General features: G+C 42.6%; 3 protein-coding genes across 8 annotated transcripts in view; 2 read left to right on the top strand and 1 right to left on the bottom strand.

Annotated features, from left to right (window-relative positions):
- The window catches only part of LOC110982360 (HHIP-like protein 2), a 304,779-nt gene that overhangs the window by 122,225 nt on the left and 156,147 nt on the right, over nt 1–26,407 (top strand). The window lies entirely within an intron of this gene.
- Nucleotides 1,829–16,627, top strand: syvn1 (synoviolin 1). Its single transcript, XM_022241261.2, has 14 exons — nt 1,829–2,044; nt 2,655–2,747; nt 3,723–3,875; nt 4,244–4,292; nt 4,854–4,957; nt 5,669–5,795; nt 7,139–7,238; nt 7,852–7,917; nt 8,575–8,819; nt 9,456–9,683; nt 10,351–10,467; nt 11,453–11,636; nt 11,990–12,180; nt 12,586–16,627. Exons 1-14 carry the CDS (start codon nt 1,916–1,918, stop codon nt 12,738–12,740), a joined length of 1,941 nt encoding a protein of 646 aa, XP_022096953.2. The 5' UTR covers nt 1,829–1,915; the 3' UTR covers nt 12,741–16,627.
- The window catches only part of LOC110982454 (poly [ADP-ribose] polymerase tankyrase-like), a 57,423-nt gene continuing 47,930 nt past the window's right edge, over nt 16,915–26,407 (bottom strand). For 5 of the 6 annotated variants that reach the window (XM_087135707.1, XM_087135711.1, XM_087135716.1 and 2 more), the window contains 5 exons: nt 23,293–23,400; nt 22,432–22,631; nt 21,599–21,691; nt 21,058–21,184; nt 16,915–19,294 (listed from right to left, as the gene is read on the bottom strand). In XM_087135707.1, the coding sequence (XP_086991833.1) occupies nt 19,095–19,294; nt 21,058–21,184; nt 21,599–21,691; nt 22,432–22,631; nt 23,293–23,400 (728 nt within the window). In that variant the 3' untranslated portion in view covers nt 16,915–19,094. Of the gene's footprint in view, nt 19,295–21,057; nt 21,185–21,598; nt 21,739–22,431; nt 22,632–23,292; nt 23,401–26,407 lie in introns of those variants that run through there. The other variant, XM_087135723.1, reaches the window with a different exon arrangement.

Here is a 26,407-nt window from a genome sequence, read left to right as displayed (position 1 = left end):
CAGGCACTCCGTGCATGACGTCACTACGCAAAACGTCACTGCATGAAAACCCATTTACTTAACACAGATATGGTGGACCGACCACACTGTAATTAAACATGGAGGAAGGAACAACACGCTCACGACTAGGTCACGCGTGCACGATGAGTTACAATTGGGTATTCGTACATGGGCAGTTAAGTTGAACGGAGTCACACGCGTAGTGACGTCATGCACGGAGTGCCTGGCTTTTAGCCTCACCCTGATTGGAACCATAATGAAGCCGTTCTCAGATACTCGGCTAAACTTCAACCGTCCAAGTTTACACTGAAAAAAATTCACGAAAAGAGTGGGTTTCCCTTTGGAAAGTTCTAGAAATTCAATCATTTATAATGAGGTTTTGCTTTTTATGGAAAAAATCTGGCTCACGGCGAAAAGTGACAGTATATACCCCCGATGACGCTGTTATAGTCGCAGTTAGTCTTTGTGTTAGTACGACACATTTTCGATTTTTGGGCAAAATATAGCAAATCACCGTCCGAGAACTAGTAAGACTGGTTAAAAAATGTAGAAAATTGTCTTACATTATGTTAAATTAAAAAGTGCACTACGCCGCCGGTATCATTAGGTTCCGTATAGCCGGTGGCGTCCGAAAATGTGTCAAGCATGAGCAAAAATCCCGGGGGTATTAACCCCCCCCCCCACTTTTTGAGGTGGGAGTGGATGGGCTATTGAATCATCCCACCACAATTTTTGTGATGAGCAAAATGATTAAGCGGATTGTAAAGAATTTATTTGATTTTCCAACAACTCCAATGCTTACAATATCACTAAAAAGGAAGGCAAATTTAAAAAAATCATAAATATGCCATCTCCTGCATTCATTTGGCATTGCCCCTACATAAAGTGTATGATATGGTGTCAACCTCCCACCCCCCACCTTTTCGAATTTCCATGGCCGGGCAACACCCCCCCCCCCCCTGCCCAATTTCCAACATTTTCGCTGGTGGCCTCTGCGCCAAGCACTCGGCCTAGCAAACCTATGTCCCTCGCGAAGTTTTCCATAGTATTTGATGCGATTGAAGCTTATTCAAGATAGATGTTTAATAATCTATTAACGTTTTTGCTATATATAACCAACTTTGCATAATTGATTGAAAAATTGAACATCAGATCTTTTCAATTCCCCTAGAGGGTTTAATTTAAATTTCAAATATTTTTTTTCTGTACGGGTATAACGTTGAGAAAATGTAAGTTGTTTCTCTGTGTGTATAATACAATAAAAAAAATTGAAAATAAATGATTAAATGTAAATTTTACAGAACATCAAAATTACAAGAATCCAAAACGGAAAAGCTAAAAGACAAGACGGAGTCATGGGTGGTCTCCGCCTCTCTTCGTTCAAATCTTCCATCTGGTTCAAATTTCTAGTTTAGTTTTCCGCTAGATTTCCAGAGCAGATTTTCTTAATAGTCGCACTGAATGGCCGTGATGTTTGAGTTCATTTCCTTAAGTTGGATGAAATAAATCTTTCAGGAAGTTTAATTTTTGATATTCTGATGGGGCGAACCCCGATACATTTTATAGGGGCATACCAAAGTAATACTTATACTTAAATTTTTGTACAGTAATTCATGACATATCGCTTGTGCAAGTTGTTGACAAATGAGGATGAGCCACGTGAACTACGCTTAATAGCATGCACAACATCTCTACTGCTAAAATATTTAGCGCCCTCTATTTAGTTTGATGATGTGTTATTCCAGGCTGGTAATCGGTAGCCTTCCCGTATGCATGGAAAAGAACACGTTTTCTAGCTTGACGGGCACGCATGAGGGCCAGTTGTGTGAAAGGTCGTTGGGCAGGGTCACAATCACAGTTTAATTTTGTTCTGAATTCTGGGCTAGTAGGAGTCTCGGGGAATTCTGTGTCTAAAATGAGAGGTTTTTTACTCACAGTGGCCAGTTTTGGCCTTACAGCGTCTGTAGTTGGTCATGCATTCTTTCAGAAGAAGCAATTTTACCCATCAGTCGTGTATCTGACGAAATCAAACCCGAGTATGGCGGTAAGTAAACCTGTGTGATAAACGTAGGCCTTACCTAGGTACTGATACTGTATAGTGCAGTGCTTGAGCGTTTAACGGAAGTAGGCCTAGGTTAGGGCTCCTAATAGCCCCACAAGTGTGGCACGGATCACTCCCGATTTATCCTTAGCCATACATCCGTCTACGCAATTTCGTGTCGGCGTATGGTACATTCCGGCGCACCCACTTATCATCGTGGGCGCAATTTCTTTTGCACACGAACATGATTCTTGACCTTTCCGCTTTCTAAAAACCTTTTATTGAATGATTTCACTCACGTTATTCAGGTATTTTCCAGTCTTTTTGCCTTTATCTATTCAACCTAACGGGCTCGCTTTCTCAGTCGTCATCTTTAAAAAGGTCGTTGAGCATTACGTCATTTGACCCCTCATCGTCTCGATGGCTGTTTCATGTCAAGACATATGTAATACACAGACTGAGCGATAAGATACCACATGTACCAATGGGCTCTTCCAAAACTTTGGCAGCAGTTTAGTTATCTTGACAAATCAAAATCTTGATGATCAAAATGACGGTCAAATACTCAAATGAATTATTCGAATTGACTCGGCCCTATTTCCTTATTTTGCAGGTGATCTACATGCAAGCCTTTGTGTTAGTAGTCCTGATGGGGAAGCTGTTTAAGAAGGTGTTCTTTGGCCAGCTCAGAGCAGCAGAAATGGAGGTGAGTAAAAGGGGGAGAACCTGACATTGTAACCGGCTGATTCACTGTGAAATTTGTCTAAAGGGCCTTCTTTCACATGATTTGTATCACATTAGTTCTCACTTTCATGTGCTGAGCTCATGTAACCCATCATTCCAACAGTAGGCTGAAGGAGGCACCGGTAACTGTGACGCTTGACAATTCCTCTCTCCCTTTTTTTCACGTTTCAAAGTAAACCAAATTGTAAACTCTGTCTGCTGTAAGCTTTGGTACTTACAGGCAGGGACAGTTGTGGAACTTCCATGAACACTGGAAGTTCCTCTACTTGGGGTAATATGAAGTTACCTACCTCAGCCTGGTTTGGGCATAGTGGGTCACATATTTTAGCTTAATATTTTGATCTATAGTTGACAGATTGGACAAACAGCTTTCATGAAGGATCCCGATTGTGGTGAGCATCAAATTAAAAAGAAAATCAGCAAATCCCTGAAAGTTGCAGGAGTATGCAGGAATTTGTTTCATATGTTCTTATGTTTAATAATAGCTACATACGTACATGTAATTTGTTGTGTTTGGGATTCCTACTCGACAAACTGCGTAATCCTTTTGAAATCTTCCACATAAAAAAACTTTTAAAAAAATAAAAGTACTTATGTCACTAACATAATGTTAATTTAGTTAATACATTGTAAAGATACGTGTAATGTTAAATTTGTAAATGGCTGAGGGGTGTGGTAAAAATAAAGAATGATTGACAAAAACCAATATTTGTAAAGATGCACAGATAAGTTGGGACCTGTAACTCTTTGGTAGAAAACACTTGTTTGAGTCGTATACAGTACATGTGCTTATAGCGTTATTGTTCATCTGAAATCATTCCACCAATCCTTAGAGAATTTACCATTTGTAACTTAGCCTGTAGCCACTCAAATTTTGGTGACCATTTGTTGAGAACCTCTTGCAATGCCAACGTGTGACCATTTGCTGTCCCCTCAGCATCTGATAGAGCGCTCCTGGTATGCAGTGACAGAGACCTGTTTGGCATTCACCGTCTTTAGGGACGACTTCAGCCCCAAGTTTGTCGCCATGTTCACCTTCCTGCTCTTCCTGAAGTGCTTCCATTGGTTGGCTGAGGACAGGGTGGACTATGTAAGTGCTACCTGCCCGTTTGGCGCCAAGGTTTGAATTGGGTTATGCCCAGATGGGAACAAAAGGGGCGGAGACTTAGAGGATTTACTCTTATGGAAAAATAAAAGTCTATCATCTCTTGTTGAACTGACGGTTGAACTTGTACATCCCATTGCTACGCGTATACACAAATGCTTTTTGTTGGACCCAGGAAATTGACGTACAACGTGTTTCTCAGCAGTGGCTTGAGAGAGGTTTTCAGGACATATCCTGCTTCAACTGCCTTGGCAGTTTTGGTAACAATAATCCAAACCAGGTACTGTGAAAGACTGTGTTATTTCTGGAGCATTGTTGCCTAAAAGTTGTTTAAATTCCATGTTTTCGTGCAGATGGAAAGAAGTCCTGTCATCTCGTGGTTATTTCATATTCGGGTTTTAGGTGAGTGGAAGGAGATGATTACATTGAAAACTTTACTCTTGTGCCACTTAAAGAATAATTTTAATTTTCGGGTTAAAATACACATGTACCAGTGTGACCAAACCTGTCTTTTTTTTTTAGGTCTGCAAATGTATTCACTTAAATGACTTAATTCATAGAGTCAGCATGATCTTTCTGCTTCACTTTTATTAACCCTAACCTTCCCCAACCAAACAGTAGTAAAGTGTTTAATTCTGTGGGGATAGGTCTGGTAGGCCCAAAACAGCTGGCTTTTGCATTGGGTTTGGCATACCTCAGAAAAACTGAGTCCAACAGCCTCTGTGCACAAAGTCCCATATGGGTGTTTAACTTTGTGTGAATGGGGAAGGTTAGGGCCAGCAACCCTTGGGTGGGGTTAGGGTTAAGAAAAGTCCAGTACTTTTTGTAGTTATTGCTTTAATCACTTTGTGAATTGGATGCAAAGAACGCAGTGGTACGTGAATTACAATTATTAAGCTTCAGCTGGGCTTTTTAAGTTCATGAGCAGCTAAACACATTTACCCCGTTTGTCCTTTTGAACAGGTCTCCTAGCTGTGTTGGGAACACTGGACATGATGTTTATGAATTATGCCTACTACAGTACGCTTACCAAGGGGGCATCGGTGCAATTAGTGTTTGGATTTGAGGTGAGAGATGCTTTGTGTACCATCATGGTTTTAGTACTTTAGATTTAGCCCATTAGCCCAGATGGAAGTCCTAGTCCTGGATATACCCAGTTCTGAAGCTGTAGTACCTGTAGCATGGTTTTTTCAGTGAGCTTTGCTTCTGAAGGAAATTCAAAACCTTACCGACAATTTTTGGTTTATCGATACCTGTACCCCTGTGCTCTCAATGATGCATCCCCAACTGCAAAGGTACTTTGTGTTTGTGCACATTCAGTCAAAAATTGAAAAAAAAAGCTGGTGAATTTTCATTCAAAAATCATCAAGGGTGGAAAGTCTTCTGATGGAAATACGTAAATACTTGGAATCGTTGTCGTCACTTCAGCCGTTTGTCTGTAAGGAGTTGCCTTCAAGCTGGAGTGCCACTTGGCAAATCTGTCTTCACTTACACGTGAACCAAGTATTGAAAAAAGGTCAAATCCGTGTTCATTGCAATACATTTCAGCGGGTAAGCTTCATGTGTTTACTAAATTTTTTCTGTTCTCATGAGATCAAAATGTTGAAAAGAGCCACAAAAGTGGTCCTCTTGTGGATACCATTGATTCACTATCATAGGTTCTTGAACTTGATGATTACAAAATTTGGTTGAATCAGTTTTTAGTGTGTTCACACTTTACTTGTCAGCATCCTGTTTTACAGTTTACCCTTGATTTTTTTCCCCTGTGTTGATTTCAGTATGCCATTCTGTTTACCATCATCATCAACATTAGCTTCAAGTACGTCCTGCACACCATCGATCTCCAGAGCGAGAATCCATGGGAGAGCAAAGCTGTCTACATGCTGTACACAGACCTCATCATGAGTAAGTGAAATGATTGGTTAGAGATGGTCAGAGCATGACCATGCCAACCTGCTGTAAAACATGAAAAGCGTGTTTTGTCACAGGCATGGATAATGTGACATGTGTGCCGTAGGGTGAAAAATCTGTTGGTGCACACTGCAGCTTTCATTGTTGGCTTTGGATCATCAGTTAATACCCTATGCTCATGCACCTACCAGGTTGAAGAAAATAGACTTTGGCTCTAGAGACAAGAAAACGTAAAGCAGAGAGGCTCACATTTTGAAGAACACTTGTGCATTTACATGTATAATGCAATTTGCAAGGTACGTTATAATTTATGCGCAAGGATTTTTATTGCACTCGCCTCAGTAATGGAGCATATACACTGCTATGAGTCCATATTGTAACAGCCTTCATTAAAACCCCTGTACCCTCGGTTTTGGTCAATGATGGTCGGTCCCTGCAGTTGAAGGCCACAGCACCGGACAACGGCTAGACATCCAGTGTTTTAACAGTAGTGGCGAGCCAGTCAGTTTAGGACTATTATTTGGGGGATAAGTGGACCTGGGATTCCATGGATTACCTGTGGATTTTGTGGATTGCAAGCACCTGGAGATTTTGTGGATTATATGTACCTGTGGACTTTGTGGATGTACCTGTGGACTTTGTGGATGTGCCTGTGGACTTTATGGATGTACCTGTGGACTTTGTGGATGTACCTGTGGACTTTGTGGATGTACCTGTGGACTTTGTGGATGTACCTGTGGACTTTATGGATGTACCTGTGGACTTTATGGATGTACCTGTGGATTGGACGGACAGACTGGACAATAAGAAAATGCACACAGTGAAACTGTTTAGACTTACGTTCTGTCCCCACTTCCGTCTTTTTAGGATCACTTCTGGAAGTGAAGTTTTAATCTCCATGCACTGCCTTTTATAGGCCACAACAGTCCCTGTTAGGCCTTCACATTTTTGCCCAAACTACATTAAATGCGTCAGCCAATCAGAATGCAGACTTTCCCATTAGGTAATTTAGACACACCCACTTGCTGTATAAACCAATTGAATCTCACTGATGAAGAACCGAAGCAAGTACTCATACATTTCATAATACAATATAAAACGTATAGTTGGTGATTCATCTCAATACCATTTTCATTGTTGGCCAGAAGCATAATCACTGTACAAGAGGACATGGAGTGTGATTCTGAGAGTTATTCTGGGGCAGATCAAAGGATCTGCAGGGCAGCAACACAGAAAAACATTTCAGTTCATAACCCTACCCATGTTATGTGACCTAGCCCTCTATTGCCAATCTGCTTTATGTCATGTACATGAACCCGTTTGTGTTATCCCTGCAGGTTTTGTGAAGGTGATGCTGTACACCGTTTTCCTTGCCATCATGATCAAAGTCCACACATTCCCACTCTTTGCTATACGACCGATGTACTTGGCTATGAGGTAATACTGCCAAACATGTATTGGGACTTACTCTTATCAACCCTAACTGCCGATGCCCTTTTGGATAGGATACATCCTCAATCCTTCAAAATCCTCTAGCATTTCCTCTCATTACATTGAGGCAGCGTGAATGGCATCCTGGAGCAGTATGCAGAATTTCACATATAATGTGGGCATGAATTTATGCATGGCTGAACGTAACACAAGGTCGAACCCACATCCTTGAGACTATGCAACTTTCGCAATCAGCAAGGCAGTTCTGCCCTGCAGCCTCAATCCTTCAAAACCTCCAGAGGATTTCAGAGGATTGAGAAATCTGTTTACTAGGTCAAAATTCTGAAGTTTAATGTTATTGTAAGCTTGCATGGGAGAGCAATACGGTTTTAGGGACATTCAAATCCAAGTGTTACGTTTACCTTTGCACATATTGGGTTCTGCTATTCGTTTCCAAAAGCGAACCAGAGTTTTGCTTCTCCACAAGTTGGCATTCGTTCTACAGGTGTTTATCATAGGATTTGAATTGGGCACTGCTGCGTTGATCTTGGTTTCCACTGAAGCAGTTCTTTTTCGGCCTGATGCTTACGTAAATATTCTGATAATGCTTCCTCAACAGATCCTTCAAAAAAGCAGTGAACGATGTCATCATGTCAAGGAGAGCCATCAGAAATATGAACACGCTGTGAGTAAATGTTCATTCACCCAAACCTCTTTATCATTAGTGCAAGAACCTTGGACGACTCTGCCGCATCAATTGTTATGTAGTAATCAGATGGCAGGTTTGCAAAAGTAGTGGTGCATGCCTTGTTGGCTTTTCATTCCAAATATTGCGCAGCCTCAACCCAGTATTGGTCAGCTTCTAGAATCAGGAACTTTGTAGGAGTGATTTAGTATGGTAGCCCGATAGCAAGAAGAAACAATAATTACTTTTCAGCATGGAGACATGAATTAAGATTTAAAATTGAAAATTCTGTTTCCACCTACCATGTAGGGTACGTGTGGCCTGGTTGTTAGGATTTGGACCTCCGGATTATACACGTAGCGTCGCAGGTTCAAATCTAGTAGCCGGTCCCATGTTGTGACCTTGGGCAAGTGACTTTACTCAGGTTTGCCTCTCTCTTCCCAGGGGTAGAAATATTTTTGAGGACAGAGGTGGTTATTTGGTTTGATTAGCCATTTGCGCCTGAAATGGCTGCATTAAGCAGTACAGATGGTCTTTATGAATGTCTACAGGCCCGATGAGCAGGGTTAATAATGACGTAGAGCCTAGAGCACCAGTAATGGTGTTTATGTGTGCTTTGTAAATATCCTTTATCACCAAATTTTGTGTTTTTGACAGTTATCCAGACGCCACAGCCGAGGACTTGGCCTCCGCCGACAATGTCTGCATCATCTGCCGGGAGGAGATGGTGACTGGCTGCAAGAAGCTACCCTGCGGCCACATCTTCCACACGGCCTGCCTGCGCTCTTGGTTCCAGCGCCAGCAGACCTGCCCAACCTGCCGTATGGACGTGCTACGAGCACCGGCGGCTACGGTCCGGGTCCAGGTCAATCAGCAACAACCACAGCAGCAGCAACCACAGAGTGAGTCTTGTCGCCTGTTGGTTACTTGGTGCACGGGATAACAATTTAAAGGTGCCCATCCTGAATCAAATTCAGTTATTGCACACTCATGGATTGAGAGGTTTTTATAGTGCAGAAATGTTCTTCCTTTTAGCCAAGTAAAAAGAGTTTTTATCCATGATCAGATGATAGAGCATTGTTCTTCGTGACAACTAAATGTGGCTAAATATCATTATTTTCATTGCCACAAAACTCTTGGCAGTCTCCTGACAACGGATAGAGCATACTTGTCTGAAACGTTGAGTACCCTGTAATTCTTTCTGAACCAGACGTACTCAAAGAGATATTCTTGCATGGTGCTACTGCAAACTTCTTTACCTTAAACTCCTCTTAAAATGTCTACAGCGATCACCTACCCTCAATTTCAGCTGGTAAATTCTGTCCAAAACACAGCCAAAAATTTGGCTCAGATGTAATTCAGTTGCAGTAGACATAAATCGCCCATTTTGGCGAGAATGTAGCCGAAATGAGAATAGAATTTGAGTGAAAACATATGTATAATGACGAAATTGCAATAGAATGATTGTATAGAAGGCTTATCGGAAAATTATGTACCGTATTGTTCAAGTGTGGAGTACTCGCAAATTTCTGTTCCAGTGCCCGGTATGATGCCTCCATTTCCTGGCTATCCTTTCTGGATGCCCCAGTTCCACCCGGGGGCCCAACTGCCCAACCAACAGCTACAACAGCAGCAGCAGCAAGCGGCAGGTGCTCCTGCAGCCAGCCAGCAACCAGCCCAGGCCCAGGGAGGCACTGTGCCTGCCACACCACCCGCTGCAAGCCAACAAACTGGGGATTCCAGCACCTCAACAACCCAACCAGCTGGTAAAAAAATATGTCTCATATCACCACGATGTACATTCGTCGGACACAGGGGTGCGCTTCAAAACCAATTCTGCTCTAAATTTGCATGTAGCTAACAATGCAAGTTCACAAATGCGTTAAAAAACTTCCAAATTTTGTCCAACACCATCCAGTATATCCTTTTGGGCAGATTTGTTATAATCAGAAAGAATGTCAGATTCCTTGTAAATTGTTGCTTTTTTAGCCCTGAAATCATCATCATACTGCAGTTTTAACCTGAAGTGGAATTTTGGCAGTTGAGGTTGGTCAAGTTTATCAACTGCAATGTGGACTTGAGGGAATAGACAATGTTAGGCCCCCTCCCTGCTTTTGAAGGATGTTTCATGTTTTCACCCAAATTGAAGTGTTCTTGCACTGCGTTCCAGTGACAGAGTGTCTCAGCTGCCGAGGGCCTTGTTGTCTTGTCACAGTTTCACAACTCCGCTGGACTCTGACAGAGAGAGAAAGAGAGCCATGTCCAGTTATAAAGAATACACCCGCTGGGTTGTTTCTTTTCACCGATTCGTTTCACTTGCCTTGTCTCAACCCACTGTGGGAATGCAGTTGAAAATGAAAGTACAAATTCAAAATAAAATGCATCCATGCCCAGTTTTTCTCACGAGGTTTTTCTTTATTGTTGCGTTCCCAGCTGGCTCAACCGACGGAGCTGCTGCCGGTGCAACAAGTAGCTCGGACCCCTCTTCATCGGTACCCCCTTTTCCGTTCATGATGCCTCCACCTCCGTTCTTCATGATGCCTCCCTTTGGTAAGCTGTATTTCCCTCATTTTTTTTATTCATTTTTTTCCGCGTTTTATTTCGAGTAAGGAAAAATCGAAGGAGATGGTCCAGCCACAAATACCTACTAATGTATCTTTATTCCACGCATTCTCTGACCTTGGAGGCATCAAACAAAAAGGACTCCTCCAACCCCTCTGCATTTTTTTTTTAAATTATTGATTTAAATGATTGATTTCTTGAAATCCAGCATTATGCACTTAAGGAAAGGCCTCCATTCTTTGTAATGAGACGTAACCAGCCATATGTGAGTTAAATTTGAATAAAATCTGTAGCACTGAGTTATCTGACTGCACATAAACATTACGATTTGAATTCCTCAGACTAAAGACGCTGTTGCTATACGTTGTGATTCGGGGCAAGCTTTCGCATAGCGACCACCACATCTGGAATGGACTGGTTCCTTTGTGCCCTTGTTATCCATTAAGAACACTGTATTGTTACAAGGCGTCTCTTATGTAACTAAGCAAAAGCTTGCCCCAAATCACGAGGTATAGCAACAGTGGTTTTAGTAAGGAGAATTCAAATTGTTATATTCACGTGAATTTAAAGAACTCAGTGTACCAGGTTCAAAGTTGCCTGGGTCAAAGGTAATCAGCAAAAGGCTTATTGGGATGTATATTGAACAATCCCTTGTGAAGCAATTGTGTTTGGTTTGCCCAGCTCGGAATCCATCATGGCACTGCAAAGCCAAGTGCCTGGATGGAATATTGGTGTAATAAGGGTTGATGCTCTTGTCAGTGAAAGGTCACCTAGAAGACTGCATAGCGCATAAACTGTTGCTGACGCAGAGCTCGTCTGTTGCTAGCCCCTGGTATAAAAGCTCCACACTATCTACAGTTTCTTCTCCAAGTCAGGTGGCCGTGTACTTTACCTTGGGGAGGAGAGATTGATTCCACAAATTCCAGGCCTTCCGATTGAGGTTTGTCCATTTTCATGTGTTGCTTCCTCACAGCCACCCCACCCCCTATGCCGCCGCCAGACTTTGCCGGTCTGACTGAGGAGGAGCTGCGTGCCATGGAGGGCACAGAGCGCCAGCACCTAGAGGCAAGGATTGAGTGCCTACGTGGCATCCACACATTGCTGGATGCTGCCATGGTGCAGATACAGCAGTACATGAGTGTCGTTGGTGAGCTGGGGTGAGTAATGCTTTGCGGAGCTATTTTGGGTTCCAGTTGAGTTTTTACATGTACTCCAGTTTTCACAAGGATTTACCAGCTCTCACAAGTTTTCACACAATCTCATAAGTATTTATGAGTACTCATAAGTCTGCACAAGGACTCAGAAGTATTTACAAGTACTCAGAAGTATTCATAAGTTCTCGGAAGTCTGCACAAGTACTCAGAAGTCTGCACCAGTACTCAGAAGTCTTCACAAGTACTCAGAAGTGTATCATTAATAATGCTACTCATCATTGAGTTTTTGATGGACCTGCAAAGAGTTGCTCAGAGGTACGTTTGATTTGATTGTATGATTGTTTTGTCCTCGCCAGCATACCACCACCCCCACCATCGACCAGTCTCTATGGCTACACATCTCCCGCAACTAGCACAACTCCCATGACATCTGCCGCCTCTGCACCAGACAGCACAACGACCACAGATAGTGCTGATTCAGGGGCCACCCCCAAGGTCTCTGCTGGCACAGTGCCAACATTGAAGAAAGACAAGGATTCCTCAGCAGGTAAATAAAATGAGACGAGTGGTTTTAGATTCTTTTTTTGCACTGTGGGGTTAACCCCCCAAAAAACAACATAAAATTCCATTCAGTATTTTTGACTGGTTACAGGCATGCAACTTTTCCCCAAATCAGCTGATTTTGTCGTATTTCACTTCCGACGCGTGCCATTGAAAAGCACTGTACAAAGTCATGTGAAGATTAGAATTTCCACATTTTTTGTCAAAGTCAAAGTTGCAGTGAGAGAACTTCGAGGTGGTCTTGTGTCCTTGGACCAAAGTTGTATTTGCTACTTGTGCAGTGACAGGTGTATATAAGTCACCGTACTGCATAATCCTATTGTCTGTACCAAAAAGGTGAATGTCTATCTAGCTTTCAACAGTCATAAGCGATGAAACCTTTTCCTTGCAGACCTGACAAGTCTGGATGGAGCCAGCGGTTTCACCCCACCCACTGAAGGGGAACTCATTCCCGAGTACGAAGAAGGGAGTTCTGAAGAATTGGACCACGGTGAGATACGACGACGCAGATTACAACGTCTCCAGAGCAGAGGCTCGGACAATTAGTAATGATGGCAGAGTTCAAAAAAAAAACCTGGAAGAAGGTGATCGCTTCACAGTCGTCTCACAGGCTGCAAAGCAGTCTTAAAGTCCACAGTTGAGGGCGCTGTACAAACCTAACAGCAAACACCGTGAAGGTGATATTTCACTGGTGAACTGGACAATGAAGTGCCGACACTGAAAGACAACCAGGCGCACTTCCACTGCAGTGACCTTTCTTCCACTGCAGTGACCTTTCTTCCACTGCAGTGACCTTTCTTCCACTGCAGTGACCTTTCTTCCACTGCAGTGACCTTTCTTCCACTGCAGTGACCTTTCGCGGGGATACTTACAAAATTTGCCTCATGTAATATCACTTGAAAAATATTTGTGCATGCAAAGCCCACGTTCATAGTTTTAAGTTTAGCACTTGATTTTATTAGAGATTCATGATTTGAGATTCTTTTCATTTGTCTCACATATCTGTTTAACCACTTCCTGCCGGGGATTCTGGATCCGGACAGGTATGCTTTATATGCGTGGCCGGGGTCTCTGAACTCGGACAAAGGGAACAGGGCCTTGTAACAAAAGACCGTACTCGGAACAAAAGACCAGGCTGCTGGACATGACCGACAGTTTTTCACGCTCAAAAGTGGAGATAATCCAGCCTTGTTTTGAAACAGTATACACTGTACCACAGTTTGGGGCATTTAGAGCAAGCGCATTACCACCGGGAACAAAAGTGCTCCATCACCGCAGCGATGAGCCACAGAGCACTGCTGCACGCTAATCTGGCCCCTATTGAAAAGAGGTCAGCAGTGCACTGAGCGAGGTTCGTGAACAAAAGAAAGTTATAAAGGCTGCAGGCCTGGCTGAAATACTCGGATGTCAATAGATTTGTCTGTCAGGCTAGAGTGGACACAAGGCAGTCCCTCACGTGTGTGTAAGTGTCCAGTAAATGAAGATAGGAATTTTTTAAGAATTTTGAAAACAGAAAAAAAATGATAATTATCCCGGACCAGCATCATCAACATTGATAACTGCCCCCGGCAGCAAGTGGTTAACATTGTCAAGTAATAACTGCTTAGGTTTAGAAAGTGAAGGCAGTCAAGCCCATTTTCATGTTGTGTATTTCACTGAATCCTTCAACCTCAGTATTTAATATTGCAAGCAGTTCACAAAAGGTTTCAGCTTTCTTTACTGTGAAGTGCAAGTGACTCTCTCTATGAAATTTGCACACTTGCACCGAAATTTATGTGCAGACATTGCTTTGTTCTTGTGTACTAAAACACTTGGATGTAAAAATGCTCCCAAAGTCACCTTCCCAAGCTGAAAGTGCAACCGAATATCCATAATATACAATACCTCAAATTTGCAACAAATAATTACTTAAAAATGCCTCTCTTTAAAGTAATTTCCAAATATCTATTCCACGAAATCCTGATGGAGACCGTTTCATCTCAAGAATCTCCTTGTGTAGACCCTTTCAATGTATTCTCCTGGGTCTTCACTGATGGCAAGCTGAGAGAGAAACTAAACCTTGTTTTGATCACATACGGCTAGGACTTTACGCATAATATTTCATGAACCGTGGGATCAGCTTCTGTGTTGAACCACTTTCTTTAAAAGTACGAACATTTTAAAGCAATTGCAAGTATAGTCCTCAAAGCTGGACTTTCTCAAATGCTGACCCTTGGTGGTCATTTATTCAAGATTCGTGAGACATTTCTTATTGCATTGTCACTTTCCGAAACTCAAGAGTGATATCCACTCCGAGCGGAACAAGAGAGGGCGTTTTTTTGGTACTCGCTGCATAAGCGCACCTCAAGTATGAGCATTTGATATGGAGCACACGTAACTAATTAATCCGGCATGTATGGTCTTTGCGTACACGCAGAACGCGTGCAAGGACCCGCTTGTAACCATGTCTTTGTTTTTTGCCGATTGGGGGTGCACTTCAGCTCGGAGCGGATTTGCTACAACGCTCAACCTGGTCCAAGACTGCCCCAGGGCTTCATAGTTCATACACACCCAATCCCATAAACTAGCCTTTGTGTGTATATGTACACAAACTCAATGAGAATCACTCAAGTATAGGGACGAGTATAGACATCACCCGAGACCACATACAGAATTTGCCAGGATGTGTTGAAATGTCCTCACAGGGAAGCCCTGTGTGTTCACACGTCATAAAGGGTGGCAGTGTACACACTGTTGAAGTACCTACATGCCGACATTGCAGAAGAGATTGAATATTTCTAGCCCAGATTTTAGTCCAATCCTGTCTCCACTCCCAGTTTTGCCCACCATCTTAGAGAGTTATTCAAATGGTGATGGACCTGTTCAAGTTGACAACAGCAGGTTCTTTTTTTGTCAAATTCTGAAGCTTTTGCAGTTTGTAACGGGCAAAAAAATGAGTTTACTGTCGTAGCTTTTTGTCAGTGCTTGTTTGCAGCGTTTTGGGTCTGTATACATCACAGTTCTCAAGGAGATGTCAATCCTCTTAGGAGAACATGCTCACAGTGCCTTATCCCAGTAAAGATATTTTTAATAGTATGTGCACAAATTACACCAATTGGCATCGTGGAAGCCCGTGTCTTCTATTTGAACTCCATTTGGCTGGTGAAACGAAAAAAAAACCAGCTTGTCATGGGTACGCTTCTAGGATTGCCCTTTGCTCTACAGAGGAACAAGGTGGGATATTAGTCGGCATAACTTTATTATAGAGTTCCTGTGGTCATGGAAAATCCTGAAAAAAAAAATCGTGGGAAAAGTCATGGAAAATTAGGAACAGTGAGTGTCCTGGAACCCTGTTGTGAGATTTAAAAAAAACGGAAAGGTTATGATTGATGGGTTGCTTTTGATTTGAGACTGAATGACAGATTTATAGTCTTTGTCCTTGTCAGTCTGTTGTCGTGGTTACAACAGTCTTCCAGGTCATCATACCAAACCTGTTTTTTTCTGCAAAATTGCATTCGATTCCATGGAAATTGTCATTTTTAGTCCTGGGCCGTTTTTCGATACTCGACTTCGGCTCCGTTTTAGGCTTCAACTGTTTTTTTTTACTAACTGACTTTGTCGACTTTTGTAAGCACAGTAAGTTTGATAGTGCCCCAAAACATCAAGTAAGATGCACGAGAGCTAAATATTACAGTACTTCAATTTTAATTAAACGCTTTAGGCCCACAGTCGGAAAGAAGGTAGTTTCACAATAGTGCGCCTCCAAGAGTTTGCAACGCGTTGGCCAATCACAGTGTGCTAAATCTGTCGACCAAATGCGTGTTTGGAAACGGTCATCAAATTTTGCGAGTTGTGATTGGCCAACGCGTTGCAAACATTTGGAGGCGCACTAATGTGAATCGCCCGCATTGGTTTCGTATACGAAGCCCGAGACAGAGATGAAGTTGAGTATTGGAAAACGGCCCTGAAAAGTCTTGGAAGTCACAGAATTTCAGACTTCTGTCTGTGGGAACCTCCTGAGGATTGTGGGACACTAGGTGCAGAGTATTATTGGGAATACATAGGAGTACCTAGCTATCCACTCCATCCAGGAACAGAGATAGCAACAGTGTCCGTTTGGAGGGAAATCACCGTATGAGCGCACTTCTTGTTTCATATGATATTTATTGTTTAGTCTCTTTCCAGGTGATGCAGATCAGTGGTTCAGGAATCTGGATCAGTAACTTAAATCATGGGTGCAGACCATTCTAACCATGTGAATTTTATTGTTGGGAAGGGTCGTTCCTGAAAGTCTTGATAAGTTTCCTCCACTCAAGTCATGACACTTAGTGGGATGTTTGAATTAACTCTATGTATATATAAGGAATATAATAATATATGACTATGTACCATAACATTGATGAATCTGTTCCATAGAAGAATCCCAAATAAAAAAATTCAGCCCTCCAATTCAATGGAATTGACTACTTGTCATGCTTGTTACTGTCTCTGGTGCTGTGTTTAAAAACAGATCACGCAATATACAGTCGTTGGCCTTGTAAAGCGGTTCGGCCCAGTTTCACAAACGGTACATGCAAGAGAATCATCTGCTTACTGCCACCTGTGCACAAGCCAGAAATGTCTACTTCAGCAGATGATGCTGCACAGCATGTGTGACACTAATATTGTACAGAGGCCTGATGGAAGTGCTTGATAAAACTGGATTAAGTTATTTCATTTATGAGAAACAGTGCAAAGCAACTTGAAAAGGACTTTTTTTAATTACAGTACTCTTTGATGAATGCAATGAATTTGGAAAAGAAAACGCAAATTAAAATGAAGCATGAACTCGGCATGCAAGTTTCCACTAGACTGGTTCCCATCCCGTACGTAGTCTCTGTACGTAGTCTCCAGACATCTTACAGATGTCCTCCGATAATAGGGACCGGAACCAGTCTAAGTTTCCACTTCATAATAACCGTATCTTCTTTTGCTGAAATCCGAAGTCAGTGTACTGACACGTGATATACAAACAGTACCACTTGTTCTGTAAAAATTTGATCAAATTAGTCCGATTTCAGAGTGATATCCATGAATTACGAGAAAAAGATTTTAGCAATGATTAGTAACATCACATTGCAATAAAAGAGAAAGGCAATATCTTAAGGCAGAGGAAATTGCGTGAACAAGTCACCTAACTACATAAGCTGAGGCACTACATTAAGTTTCCTAGGCACTGTTACCAGACCAACAATGCTTTGTCCAACTTTCTAAGAATAACTCAAACAATTGCATGCACTAACATGGCTTTCAGTTGGAAGGTGGAATTTCATTTCCAGCTACACTTCAATTCTTCGTGACTTAAACAAAAATTAAAACATTAATATTCAAACTGTCACTAGATACTACACAATCACCTGTCTCTAAAAGTATTCAATTACAAAGTATTTCCATTTAAAAGTTGATGCTCTCCAATTTCAGTACAAAATCGAGGCGTGTAAAAGTTTTTTAAACAAATTAATTTGCTCTTACTTCTCCCTCTCTGAGGCAAGTTATTCTTGTTATAAATCCACACTCTAAAATTTGTTAATTTCTTCACTAAAAATAGAAATATATTCTATATATATATATTAATGACATATTAATTCCTATTCTGTAAATTATTTCAGTTGTTAATCTCTTTCAGATTTCAAATTTCCAAAAATAAAGACCTTTGTATTCCCATCAAAAAGAGATCCACCAAAAAGAGCTTTAGTTGAAAGTCTTTTCCTCAGGTAATTCTGCAAATTGTCATTGAAAGAAATGCAGTTGACTCTACCCAGCACTCCTATAAATTGCAAAGTATTCTATCGCATCCAAGTCACCGGTGAAAATTATGTCTTGTACACACAGCTCTAGGATACCGAGAAGAAAAGTCAATGTCAAAACATGGTAGACACCCCTTCAATAATCCCAAAGGGGAAGTTAAGTGCTTAGGTCATGGTTCAGTGACACCAACATTATTATGATTCGACCCAAGTGGAAACTCATCTCTGGTTAAAGTGTAGCTGCAGTGAATTTTTCTGAGACAATTTTACTGCAACTTTGTACTTCTTTCTCAATGTACATGTATAAAAACTCTTTTACATTCGTATTTTGTTAAATGTTTTGAAAAAGTGCACTTTTTACAATTATCCAAGCTTTCTTGGACAACTGAGGGCACTGTTGCTATTAAGTCATCTGGGGAAGACATAATTCAGTGAATACGTATTAGCAGAAAAAACAAAAAAGCAATAAAATATCTTTATAATAATAGAACAAAAGTTGAGCATGAGGTTAACTGAAATATAAAGGTGAGTTTTGAACGTTTTTATTAAAACAAAGTAGGGCACCCCATGGCCGTGTTTGTTTCACATGGATCAGGATCACGATCAGTGATCTGTCATTGGTTTAGAGACACCAAATGGATGGCCTAATGGATGGTGCAAACCAGCGTTAGGATCACTGATCGAGATCCGTGTGAAACAAACAGGCCTCCAGTGAACACCTGCACAAGGTGAGATACCAGACATAAGAGTCCGGTTTTATTGCACCTGACAAAATGCATTTATGATAGCAAATCTTCGAGTTGGTATGTTGGTCTGGGTTATTTCTAGAATCTCTTTTGGGGTATTGCCAATGCTAGGAGTTCCATTTCTAAAAGGTAAAAGCCAATAAAAGTTTTCATCAAAAGTTCAATTCATATACTTCTCCCTTGACTTTTCTTCATCAAATATTTCTCCATTGTGTGCCCGATGAACCAATCATTCCACTGCCTAACTTTAAGACAAATCTCATCAGCATAGTTTTCATGCTGGATGGTAAAAAACAGCAGTGCTCTATCTAGCACTACCTGGAATGTCAAAATGAAACAAGCATAGTGGAATCCCTGGAACATATTCGCAGTATGCACCCGCTGGAAGGTTAGTAGTCATCGCAGTCTTCCATTTCGTCATCATCCTCACTGTCATCATCAACATCATCGTCGCTGTTTGCTTCCTGACGACACTGCACAAGGTAACATAGGCGCGCCTGGCTTTCCTTGTACACCACGTACTCAGTGTAGTCTCTGTACCTACGGTAATCACTCGCATCTTCCAACCTGGCCAGGGGAATGGTGGCACCTAATGGGGGAGAAACAGCCGGGCATGAACCACTATGAGCAAGTTCGATCATGGACCACTAGTTCACTAATGGTTGGTTCATGACGTACCAAGCGCATGTGCAGTGAAGTCGAAGTGTGAATGACCTATGCCAACCGTTGTCAGGTCATTAGGCCGAAGGGGAGAAAAGGTGGCCGCAAGAAGGGCAAAATAGCAATGACAAAAGTGAAAATGGTTGATTACTAGTGACAGACTGTTTCCGGTATTTTTCTTATAACTGGTCCTCTCTGCACTGTGCTATTACCAACAGTTTATGGCAACCAACGACGGGACCAACCTGGGTAAGCTGGTCGTGAATACTTGACTAGTCTAGTCCAACCATCATTGATTAACGCGAGTTCGAGAGAGATAGTCAAACTGAGGGTCCTTGACTGAACTTGCCTACTAGTGTATAACGTCTACTGTCAGGAAAGGGTTGGGCTGACAACCGACTAACCCCACACCCAAATGGGTGACTACAGAATCAACTATTTGGAAGGGGGCAGCATTGCTTTTGGGGGTGACAAAAATTGGAAACATTTTATTTGAAAAATGTAACTTTTTCTAGATATTCCAGCGGGGGGGTTAAGGCTAAATTTCGGAAATGTTCACATACTTTTGACAATGAGTGAAGTGAAATGGTAATATCACTATTTTCTACATCGTTTTCCAAAGTTGCTTCTTTGAGGGGGAGCATGGCCCCGATTGGATCTGCCAATACATGCCCATGTGACATAATGAACTATAAATTTATACCATGGATGCCGAAATAATAAAAAATGCCCACTCTGCGGTATACGCAAGCACCAGGGTGCACACACAGTGCACTGGCCACCGAGTGAAATTTTTGGTCATCAACAAAGCACCCTCTTTAGTTCACGCAGTGGGCTTATAAGAGCAGGGAGGGTTTTTGAAAGAGGGTTTGACTTTGCATTCTACCTGTGCAATTTCTGGTGTGCGGGCAAAGAACTCACAGGTCCATCAATAACCTTTTCTCACCCTACCCTGCTGATGCTCAGGGGGGTCTTTTTGACAGTTGGGAATTGTCCAAAGTTCCCCTTTACCAACTGACTTTTTTACTGCCTCCATATCTGCATGAGTTTTATCCTAAAAGGGGGTAGGGCAGAATCCCCCCCCCATCCATTCCCTCAAAAAACTGTTGCAACATATTCTTATATGGCCGCAACTTCAGGACTTTCCCACTCACGTCCCATGGTCATTTTTTCATGCCAATGTTATAAAAATTGGAAATTCATTTTCAGGAAATGTCAATTTCTCCGAGACAGGTAGGCCAAAAGCTGAACTTTTTCTGTTGACTGTGCTGAATGCAGAGGCTAACGAGCGCGAAAGCACGGACTACAGATGACCATAACAGCAAAACCCGTCATCAGATTGAATTAGAACTTTATAAATGTACTGTAATAATACACCCAATTAAAAAATCATGATCACGTGACAACTGCAAAGGGCCAAAATCCTCTGGCCGAGAATGTCAATAACGCTGATGAGTTTCTGTAAATCCTTCCTAGACATTGAAAAATAAAACCTGGCAAGATTTGATCCCCCCCCCACTGTGGGCAGAAACAGAGGATCGGTAAAACAGAAAAGCAGGAAAGAGGAAACGTGGACTTAGATTATTCACTTTCATCCCACTACACCTTTCGCCATACAGCAGATGCAACATGACTGGAGCAGGGACACTGTCGAGGCACCCCGAGAGGGACGACGAGATCATTAGAGTCTACCTGAGGTCAAGAAGAGATCCCTTGAGGGCAGTAGGATCTTGTTTCCAGATTTGGCTTGCAGACTGTCATAGCCATCCTTCACAACCAGATCGCTGTCATAATCCACAGCCACTTTCCCCAGGGCAATCTGGCAGATCCAAATGATGAGACTGATGTTAAAATAAAATCATGTCCACTACAGAACATATTCAAGACTCAAACTTTAATACTCGGGGGCTGCTATCTGATGAAGTCATTTCCTACCTCAGTGCACGCTAAACCATGTATCTGTGTACAATACACTATAACTGGGCAAAATGGTTTGGTATAATTGGGAGCTTTGCACTTCTGTTCATTTGCCAATGTAAAATAGTCTGGTGACTGCTTGGCAACGATAGATTGCTAGAATATCTAGTTACCCACATAAAAAATCAAAGTATTTGGCCCCCCCAAATCAAGTTTGCCCCCTCCCCCGCCAAGAAATTTGATTCTGAATCCGCCCTTGACTAAGCGGTCCTCCAACCACTTTAGACGCAACTCATGACGCAAAATATAAATTTACCTCACACAAGAACACAAAGTTGGAGTTCCCTCTGCCGAAGGAGTCCACGCTATAAGAGACGCTCTTGGCAAAGGCGTCAGATGTGTAGAGTCCCTGTAAGTAGTTTGGATCAGCAATGGTCAGCGTCTGGGTGAAACCAGCTACAAACCCATTCAGTTAATAATAGACTGGTATTGGTACTTATGAGGAAAACTTTGCCACAACATTTATATTTCATCAGAAATACCCCCCCCCCGGATCACTGGGGGAAGGTTTGGCCCTCTTGATTGCTTGCACCCTAACCCCCCCCCCATTTCTAATCACCCTTGTCCATCTGTGCCCCCTGACTAGTGGGGTGCATTCTTGAGAAGTGCAAGAAACCTTTACCCTAGCTAAAGTAAGTACGGGCACTGTATCGACTTTAAACTCAAAGATAAAAAAAAAGCATGTGAGAAAACTTATTTCCAATTTTTTCATTCTGTCTTGCCCAAAACAATTGGCAATATTTGCAAATAAACGAAAGATCTCTTTCAGCATTCCGTGGTTTATATTTCAAGTTTCCCTTCTAGAAGCTTTTTTCTCTTTTCTATGGAGTTCCTGAACAATGGTTAAAGTTGGTTACGGGAACTCGGTCCTTTAATTTGGAAGCAGTTTCAGGCATCGGCAAGAGGGTTCAAATGAACGTCCACTCGTCCAGACAACTACCACCCGAGTCTGATGAGGGAATGAGCTGGCCTCTCTTTAGGGTGCCGACAATGCCGAGCACTTATGTTATGTCTCAACAACCCCACCCCTCACGACCCTCAGCCCCCCCTCATAAACCTCCCAACACACCCTGCCCATCTTCCACTCACCCTCCCATATCGGTATCCAGTGACGGCTGCCTCCGGTGGGGTGATGAGCAAGCCTCTCTTCAGGATGCTGATGACGTTGGAACACTTGCTGCCATGCCACAGTAGCCGATGGTTACCCAGCTCAGTGGACCTCAGTTTCTCATCCTTTCCCTCTCTGGCTAGACGAAAGATGGCCTGCACACTGTACTTGCCATTATCGGCTGGAGGAAGAAAAACCAGAAACAAAGACCAAATCATACCACTGTTAAATCTAGTGTGTAAATCTAGTGTACAGGCCTCTGCCACTCAGGAATTGCAGATGGACGGATATGATCTAATGGCAGACTTGACAAAATCTCTGAAAGCTTGTAATGGAAAGGGCACTCTTTCAAATTGCTAAAACTACTGTTCAAATACTGACAAATTTTGTACTTTCTCTGTAGAAAAATGTACGATGCTTAACCACAATTTTAACGTGTATACATCACAGGTCTGTGCACATTCAACTGAAAACTCGTCCAACTGATTATGCTCAATTAGTTTGTAGACCTTAACTGGTCTGTGTACTCCTTGTGAAAATTTGCATTTTCTCATCAGTGATGCTTAGCATAAAAGACATAAATGTGCAAAGCAGCTCTCAATCTACGGAGGTAACTGCTGCAATATATTGGAATTAAGTGAGGCTTAAGAATTTTCCCAGAGTAACTTTAATCTCCCAATTCAACACCTATTTCTATTAGTTTCAAGAGCAGCTTGCTGATGAGCTCAGAGGCATATATCAAGTTTTACGGGGCATGATGATTAAACGTTTAACTTCCAAAACAGTGCCATTATTGGTTTTTTTATTGGCATCCAATGACAGCGTTCATCAACTTTACTCACTGGTGTTGTCAATGTACTGCAGTATGAGCTGGGCTTCCTCTTCGTCTTCATTCATGATCTCAATCTGGCAGCCAAGGCAACTGTAGATGTAATCCAAGGGGTTGATTTCTACAAGGTTGAAAACGGTGAAGCAAGGCATCATGGTCAAACTCCACTGCACAATTTATTAAACGGCAGGAATGAAGTTGTTGAAAAGAGCTGTGAAAATCTCAGGAGTCTTTTTGCCTTAAAATGTCTTAATTTATTGGTGTACTTGTAATTTGTGACAGAGTTTTTAAGTCCAAGCTGAAGTGGATTGTTTGATTTTGAAATTTTTTTACATGTGCGCCAAATCAATTTTATGCCCTTGAAAATTCTAGGCTAATTGAAATGAAGTCTCTGGTCCTAATCTGTTCCTTTGAAATGAAACTGAAGAATCCACTCAGAGATTTGCGATCCCATTTGTGAGAAGTTGTTGATGGGTCATTCTATAAATTTGAGGTCCAATGTGACTTTTTTGTCCCTGTTACACCTGACCTGTGTAATTTGACAAAGGATCACTGAGGCTGACTTCAAATGATTTTTATTCGTTTGGCAGATAGTTTGCGATACTTAATCACTCTCGGAAATTAAAGATTGTGTTCCAAACTTACCAAATCGTATCTGTAAAAGGGAAAGGAAAATTTGGACTCCAAATTTACGGAATGACCCTGATGTTAATTTGTTTTCTTAAGACCACATGCTGTTTTGTTGTCAGCTGCCACAGAAGCATGAGATGAAATCCTCCCCTACAGGAATGTGGGTGAGGTCTGCTATTGAATACCTATCCCAAACAGTCGCTAAATATGCAAATTCCTTTGCATTTGACTCCATTTGCTAAACTTCTGATCAACCGTAGTGTGCCCTGTAGTCCCATGATGCATAGCGGAATGGCTGCCAGATTCGTCCTTCTTTTCCGGTATTAAAATCGTCCGAGCCAAAAGTGGGGAAGGATGGGAGGGAGCCGACTAATTGGGGTAGGTATTCAATAGCAGACCTCACCCAAATTCCTGTGGGGGGGGGAGTCTTCTGCTTTCAACCTACCCCAAACAGTCGTTAAATATGCAGAGTAGCACCGAGCCCTTGGAGGGGTGTGTGGCAAGGACGCACTACATAATGAGAGTGCCAGAAGAGTATGAAATTGTCAAAACTTTATTGCAGACTCACAAAATAATGGAGTTGTTATGTCGTTCCAGTGGTGGGCCGCTTTGATGAGGAACGCTTCGGTATCGATATGGCCAATGTTAGGACAGCTCTGCCATGTGCAGAGTCCTTTTGTAGAACATCGGTGAGGTAGCATGTGGTGAAAGTAGATGGGGTCTTCCAGCATGCTGCCTTGCATATTTCCTCCATCGGTACGCCCCTGAAGTAGGCCCATGATGTGGAAACTGCTCGGATATCATGAGCTCTGATGAGGCGTCGTGTTTCACTGTCCACAGAGTTCGGCCAATCTGAGTTGGCAAACTTGAAACTGCCCATCTGGCTATAGTGTCTCTGGTCGCAGCTCGGTGAGGTTTTATCGTGGTGATGAAAAGCTGCCAAGTTGTACCTCTGAGTTTTCTGGTTTTGGCTAAGTACCATTTAAGAGTCAGCACTGGGCACCATGGTTTGTCGTTGGGAGTCCCAGTGTGTTTGGTAATGTCTGGTACAAAAATGTCAGCAGGATGGAAGGAAACTGACTGGTACTTGGTGAGAAACCCAAGCATTGGGATGAGACGAACACCATGGGATTCTCATCGAATGTGGCCATCTGTAATGGACAATGCTTTCAGTTCACTGCCACGCCGTAAGGTAGTAACTGCCAGCAGGAATGCCCGTTTCACTGATAGGTTGATCAACGATGCGTCACTGAGAGGCTCAAAAGGAGGACCAGCAAGTAGCTGGAGAACAGCTGACAAGTCCCATGAAGGAATTGGGGGACGCTCAAGAAACATCCCCCGGAGTAGATGTTTAAGAGCAGTAATGTTGGACACGGTCGAACAATCTGGGAAGCCATCGTGTATAGCCGCAATGGCCGACCTAGTAGTTATGGATAGTTGGAACCTGTAGATCTGATTTGAACATGTGCATGAAGAAGTCAACTATAGTAGTCACAGAAACTTCAGTTGGAGCAAGACTTCGCTCTGAACACCACAAAGTACAATGTCATAATCTGGAGTCATAGATACTGCGTGTAGACTGGCGTCGACTTTTCGAGGTCATTTCAGCAGCTTCATCAGAAAGTCCTGCTGATCTGAAGGACTGTTTGACAATAGCCAACAGGTCAGGTGTAGTGACGTCGGATGCGGGTGAAGCACGCCTGACCTCGGTTAATGTAGCAGATCTGGCCTGTCGGGAAGGATCACCGGTACCCGGGTGAGAAGTCTGGTCAGACGCCGGAAACACGGTTGGCGTGGCCAGATGTATGACACCACTGAGGAGTTGTCCGAGCGGATGAGGACTTGTTTGCCTATGATGTTTGGGCAGAAAGCCTTCAGTGCATTGAATACTGCCTGAAGTTCCAGTATATTGATGTGACTCCCTTGGAGCTGGAGGTTCAATGTTGCCGATGCTTGAAGCAGCAGTAGGGAGGCTCCCTAGCCTAGATGAGAAGCGTCCAATGTTATAGTTATTTCTGGGATCTTGGGGGAGGGGACTCCGAGAGAGAGGTGTTCCTTCACTAACCACCACTGAAGATGAGGGTGGATGAAATCTGATATGGGGACCTGGAGATTGATTGAGTCCCATTTAGGCCTGTAGAGTGCTAGGAGATGAAGTTGTAGTGGGCGCATGTAGAGCTTGCAGAGGGGAATGAGATCCACCATGCTGGCCATCAAGCCAAGGAGACGGAGCCAGGCGCACGCCGAAGCAGACTGCTGAGTAGAAAATACTTTCATGCAGTCGGGAAGATTGTCGGCGAGATTATGCCTCGTTGAAGGTCGATGGATGCCCCTAGATATGTTGTGTATTATGTTGGGGAGAGATTTGACGTCCCATGGCTGATGATGAAGCCCAGGCTATTTGTGACGTCGCAAGTGAGGTGGGTAGAAACCTCTGCTTCGTTGAACATCTGCCGACGATCAGCCAGTCGTCCAGGTATTGGAACAGCATGATGCCC

The sequence above is a fragment of the Acanthaster planci genome, linkage group LG01 (assembly GCF_054643075.1).
Source record: "Acanthaster planci isolate LZ-2023a linkage group LG01, COTS_SCS, whole genome shotgun sequence".
NCBI lineage: Eukaryota > Metazoa > Echinodermata > Asteroidea > Valvatida > Acanthasteridae > Acanthaster > Acanthaster planci.
The sequence above is the reverse complement of the archived record's forward strand: the minus strand, read 5'-3'. Positions and strand labels throughout refer to the sequence as shown.

What these genes read in the sequence shown, in the direction of transcription:
- syvn1 (XM_022241261.2), top strand. Translation starts at nt 1,916, where the DNA reads ATGAGAGGTTTTTTACTCACAGTGGCCAGTTTTGGCCTTACAGCGTCT. An exon ending in CCGATGTACTTGGCTATGAG is followed by an intron (nt 7,239 to 7,851) that starts GTAATACTGCCA and finishes CTTCCTCAACAG; the next exon opens with ATCCTTCAAAAAAGCAGTGA. An exon ending in CTTCATGATGCCTCCCTTTG is followed by an intron (nt 10,468 to 11,452) that starts GTAAGCTGTATT and finishes GCTTCCTCACAG; the next exon opens with CCACCCCACCCCCTATGCCG.